The sequence below is a fragment of the Trachymyrmex cornetzi genome, unplaced genomic scaffold, assembly GCF_001594075.2.
Source record: "Trachymyrmex cornetzi isolate Tcor2-1 unplaced genomic scaffold, Tcor1.1 scaffold156, whole genome shotgun sequence".
NCBI lineage: Eukaryota > Metazoa > Arthropoda > Insecta > Hymenoptera > Formicidae > Trachymyrmex > Trachymyrmex cornetzi.
Genome location: NW_017296157.1, coordinates 3,500,466 through 3,506,483, shown reverse-complemented (window position 1 = coordinate 3,506,483; position 6,018 = coordinate 3,500,466). Strand labels below are relative to the sequence as shown.

The 6,018-nt window shown below is 25.8% G+C and overlaps 1 protein-coding gene across 1 annotated transcript in view; it reads right to left on the bottom strand.

Annotated features, from left to right (window-relative positions):
* Window positions 1–1,147: 1,147 nt before the first annotated feature.
* Window positions 1,148–6,018, bottom strand: part of CCAP-R (Crustacean cardioactive peptide receptor) — a 79,014-nt gene continuing 74,143 nt past the window's right edge. Inside the window, exons 6-7 of the mRNA XM_018503223.1 lie at window positions 1,935–2,115; window positions 1,148–1,343 (exon numbers count right to left, since the gene is read on the bottom strand). Of these exons, the coding sequence (XP_018358725.1) occupies window positions 1,148–1,343; window positions 1,935–2,115 (377 nt within the window). The remainder of the gene's footprint in view (window positions 1,344–1,934; window positions 2,116–6,018) is intronic.

The following is a 6,018-nucleotide window of genomic DNA, read 5'->3' as shown; positions in this document are numbered from 1 at the left end:
AATAATTAATAAAACTTTGTTTATTTATAACTTTCAAGTTTAATTTGTAAGAAATTGAAGTACATTGAATTTTTAATCAATTATAATTTGAAATAAATAATGACTTAGTCATAAATGCGAAATAAACGATGTTCTTTTAAACTATTTCTTTAGTACTTATAACTTTCGATAATAATAATAATAATAGCTTCAAAATACCCGTATACAAATACATCCAAACATATGTCTACACATATGTATATATTCTATCAGAATTATCAATGTTAAATTTGCTAAATACATACGTTTGCTGCTTCAGTTTTACTTCATTTTTAATAAATTTCAACAAAACTGTATAATTACTGACTGCTTCTAATCAAATTGAAAGGCTTTACAGTATAATTAAAACATAAACATTTTTATTTTTGCTTATAGTTTATACAATAGATAAAATAAAATTATCATGTTACGTAAAATTTTGTAGTATGAGATCTTCCATTTATATATAAATAATCAATATATACTTTACTTCATATATATAGAAATATAACATTATTATGTGTGATTACCAAGTTAAAGAGACGTCAATTCAAGACTGTCAATTGGATTATCAGTTAATCTTATTTCTAAATTAAAATAATTGTTATGTCATCAAGTTGATAGTCGCGCATTATTAGAAGTACCTTATTCATTTTTGTCTAAATTTCTGTAATCCGTGAAAATTGAATTTTTTATATCTTTACGGAAAAGAAAATTTAATTTTTTATATCTTTTTATATCCGTGAAAAGTAATTTTTTTATATCTTTGCGGAAAAGATATAAAAAAAGCAATACGTTAAAGCACATATCACAAAAGCAAAAACTTTTCAATAAGAAAGTTCTTGCAATCGCGTGTTATTTGGTTCTTCCTTTTTTTGGAAAAATTATGCAGAAAAATTTGGAATATTTGGCTTGCATAATTTTTCCAAATTATATATATTTGGTCATTATGTATTTTTAAATAAAGTTTTCCGGAATATAAATCATTCGTTTTTCTGAATTATTAATAAGAAACTTTCTTTTTTTAAGTAATAATCGATTCAATTACTAGCATAAGCGAATTAGTTACACTAAGTCCAAACATCGGTCTAGGATATCAATCTACGAAGAAACGTGTACGCTTGAATTTTTAAACTAGAGAGACCATAACGCGTTTTCGCGACGTAGAATGCAACATAGTAAAGTGTCCGCTTCTGCGAGAAGAATGGGCCGTCAAGGATGTCGTCACAGTTGTTCTCGTACTGCTGGTCGTCGTCCCGGTACCGAAGCAGTTTTGCGAATTTGCCGGGCACCAACCCGAAATCCAGGAGATTGCCTGCATGTTCCTACCGAGCAACAATTGCTGTTTAACGGAGAAATTCCGAAGCAAAAAATTGTTAGAAAAATGTTGCCATCTTTGCGGGCGTTGTTTTGAATTTGTGAAACTTGAGGTATTAGAAAGTTTAAAACAGACTTTACTTTCTATTCTGATTGTTTTTAAACAGAATTTTGCTGTTAAAATTTTGTTATTAGACCTTTATATTGGTTGATTGAATAGTAAAATAATGATCATTAATTATATAATGATTTATTATTTATTTTGAGTATTAAAAGCATTACTATTCAATAACTTTTATGCCGAATTTCTTCACCTCTAGATAACTTTATTCAAGAGATATCTCTCAGAATTCAATAGAGATATCTCCTGGATAAGGTTATCCGCAACTTATCTGGAAGTGAAGAAATTGGGCATTAAAAATTTAAGTTTACGTCTCACGTAAATATAAAAAAAGCACTTTTAAATAAATCGCACTTTTTTTTAAATGTTTTAACAAGTTTTTAATAAATCCGTTTTTTAATGCAGCTAGAATGTAGCTTAACTATTGCACTATGTGTATATGAAATAATCATTAATTACATTTAATTAACATACTCACCGTACGGTTTTGCAGAAAGGAGTACTAAAAAGGCAGTAAATAATTGGATTAGCGGCCGAATTGAGTGGTGTCAAACTTTGTATAAAGGTAGCGACTGCGATATTTGTTTGAGTCTTTCGTATGTGTCCATAAACTTGAAGAAGATCGAAGACTATGTATGGACTCCAACAAAGGATAAATACTGAAACATAGAATTATTTTCGCTCATATCGCGTGAGTCTGGCAATTTATATTTTACGCACATAGTGCTAGTTAATCGAAATTTGTAGAAATATTAGAACAAATATGTATGATGTTCATCATCATAAATCTAAAAAATTAAAATATTAAAGAAAAAATCATTTTATCTTGAAACTAATAATTAAAACAATAATTTCAGGGAGGGCTCCGATTGCACACATCGCATATTGCACACATGTATCGCTGATTGGCCAATTTAAAAATAAAATAATCTCATTGGCAAAACAGTAAAAAATTACTAGGCACCAGTTGATATAAGTAGTGTGTACAATCAGAACTGTAGGCAAACGGGATCCTCCCAATAATTGTACGTCACTTTTAATGTATGCGCTACAAATAAAACACGATTATTTGCACCGCTTTTAATTGAGAGTTATTATTTTTATCATAAATTACGAGAATACTACGAAAATCCGGACAAAATGATTGCTTTAAGTTTCTGTCAATTTCATTTTAGATAACAAACCTAACAAACTCAAAATAACGAAACGCTCCATTTATCTTTTTGCAAATACGCTTTGATCTGATTTATAGATCAATTATAGGCTTCTATTTTAGAGATAGCACTTGTGATTTTTCATATTTTTTGTTTAAAAGAAAAGCTTATATTTAATTGAAACAATAAAATCTCAAAAAAATCAAAAATAAAAAAAAGGCAATATAATGAGGTATATTTTCGGCATAGATTAATGCAACGAAATATAAAATACGGAATGGATTTTTTACCTGTAATATATATTTATCAATACATTCAAACAAGTGGAACAAATGATTATGTAAAAAGAATAAATTATTTGTGTATTAAAAATAGATGCATCACAAAATTAGTTAATTTTATTTTGATTTAAAAAAAAATTATTATAAATACTTAAGGAAATTTTAAATATAGCCAACGTTATTTATCAATTATAGAAGTCTTTATATTAAAAAGATATTAGCTTTAAACTACAGTATAATTAACATTTATAAATTATTAATGTAAACTAAAATTTTAAACAAAAAACTAACCCGATTCAATAATGCTTCGCTTGGCGACACGGCGGGTAATTCCGAACAGCAAGGTTTTGATTGTTTTTTAAAATTTTAATGAATTATTGTAGTTTAAAGCTAAATGACTGGAGTATTTTTTGAATAAAAATTTCTGTTATTTGATAAATAACCACGTACATAAATAACATAATTTTACATATTTAACTTTTCGCCGATATTTACAGTTCGCCATTTTCCTCCATTTTAACTATGTTATAGATTTTGGCGTTAGCTCCAAAGGGTTAATATGCTATTTATGATAATTTTATTGTAGTATAAAATTATATTTCTACGTTAACTTTATGAATATGTGAAAACGTACATTAGATTTTTAACTTTAAATGATCTCTAGGTTATTATCCTATTATAATTTTATATATGTTGTATATATTAATCTCCAAAATTCTCCGGAAATTAATTAAAAGTAATCATTTTAATATGCTAATTAATGTTTATTTTCTACAAATAAGATTTTTTTTATAACAAATTTCCTCGTACGAATACTTTTTGCTCTCACTGTAGGTAGAAATCATGACGACAAGAGTTATAAAAGCTGTTTCATTATGATATGTACAGACGATAAATATGTTTTTCTCTTATAGAGATTTAATAATAGAAGTGATTAATTAGTAATTACTTATTAAAAGCATTATTGTTCAATTATCGTTGCTTTTAATGCTCAAAATAAATAATTAATCGTTACCTTTCAATATTGAATGGGATTTCTATAATATAAAAGTTTAGATTCGAATTTAACTGGCATTTTTCTTCGAACTTTCAATATTTAAAGTTAATTCGAATGTCATTCCATTTTAGGATTGAAAGGATGGAATGTCTTATCGAATCTAATCAATATGTAACAAAAAGCAATTATTATTAAGTACTTGTTTTTTCACGAAGTTCATACATTAATTTATAAAATTACATGCGAATCGTAGTTTTATATTATATGATCGTATCTTCTTAGTGTTTTTTTTGTATTATATTGTTGCAATACAATGATTGCATAAAACATCGTGTACGATATTATATTCTAATAATTGTATAATAATAACCATAATTTACAGTATTATCATGAATGGGTGCTACGAAAAAGAAAGAAGGATCCCGCAAATGAAGAGGAAGTTCAGAAAGGTATCAAGTGACGGCGAAGCAACCATAGGGTAAATATTATTAAGTAGTTGCTATTATTATACTTGTTATTTGCCGGATTAGTCGTTATTTTCTGTTTATTCTTGTTAATTAATCGATTATTTGGATAGCTCACGAATAAGAATTAAAAGGAAAAAAACTTTCGTCTATAAAAAAATTATATATACATATAACAGTTGATACTTACAAGAAAAAAATACATTTTTTCGAAAATTACTTTATATTAAATATCCATTTAAGAAAGATGTACAAAAAATTCAACGCAAATAATAATTATTTTTTAGCAGTAAATTTTTTGGAATATTATAGTTTATATTTTATATTTGCATTTTACAGATCAACACAGTTTCAACTTCGCCACTGCGACTGGTATGAGTAAGTCAAATAATTTTTTAATTGAAATAATGGATCTATGAGAAAAATTTTTAGATATTTATATAGATATGTATATATTAACTTTAAAATATTAAATATTACCAATAAATGTGTAGCTCATAGATTCAGTATATACTAACAAATGGATGAGCTAGAATAGATTAATATTATCATTTAATCCTGGAATGCGTGTACATTTATCTGTAGATTTATTATGTATATCCTTCCCCGATATGCACTTGCACACATACCAGCTCATTATATCGATTCGTAATTCAGCGATGCATTTATTGACACATTCTGTATCTTATGATGCAGAATATTAATTATACACCAGTCACCTGAAATTTATGGGATAAATTCGCAAGCGTGAATACAAAATAATAGGAAATATTTCATAAAGTTTAGCAAAAGGTAAATAAATGATAATAAAGTATTATTTGTACAAAAGAGAAGTTTTTAAGTTAAATAAAAATATAATACCTATTGCACTTTTTGCTAAACAATCTACATACAGAAAAATTTTTACGAAACGTAATTAACGAGTACCATAAAGATATAATAAAATTATAAACAGTTTTTTAATATTAAATATAGTACAAATGATTAATTTTACGAATTTATTGAAGAATAAACGAAAAGGATAAAAAATAAAATATTAGTAAGAAAATGGCTATAATATAATTTTTATAAATATAGGAAAATATATTTTTCTCCAAACTTCTTTATATCTGATGAATATAGAAATAATAAATTTTTTCTTTATGTACGTAATTGTGTAAATAAAAATAAATTGATAGTAAAAAGAAATTGGTATTGACAAAACAAGATACGGAAAAGTTAGTTTTTATTAGATATGTTGGTTTATTTATCTTCTTAAACATTTGAAAAATAAAATTCTAAGATGTGTTTGGCTTTCACTTTTTCCAGAATTAAATGTTGTATGAACTAGTAGAAAAAAATACCTAATATATATTTATTAAAAATTTTTTCATAGTGCATATGTCAGCAAAAGAAGGTCAACAAATACTTCATAACTACGTGTTTTAAATTTTAACTACTTTATTGAAATCAACGTATTAGTTACTGACACATACAACACTGTGTTTGTTTTTATAATGTGTCAAAGTTAACTTAATATTTCATAGCCTAGCCATTCATATCAGCTCAATATTAACTGTTTGTTTATTTATGTAAGCTATACGTAAAAAATTAAAAGTCAATTCAATAATGAAAACCGATATTATCGGAAAAAATAATATGGTAGCGGGAGATATATATATATATA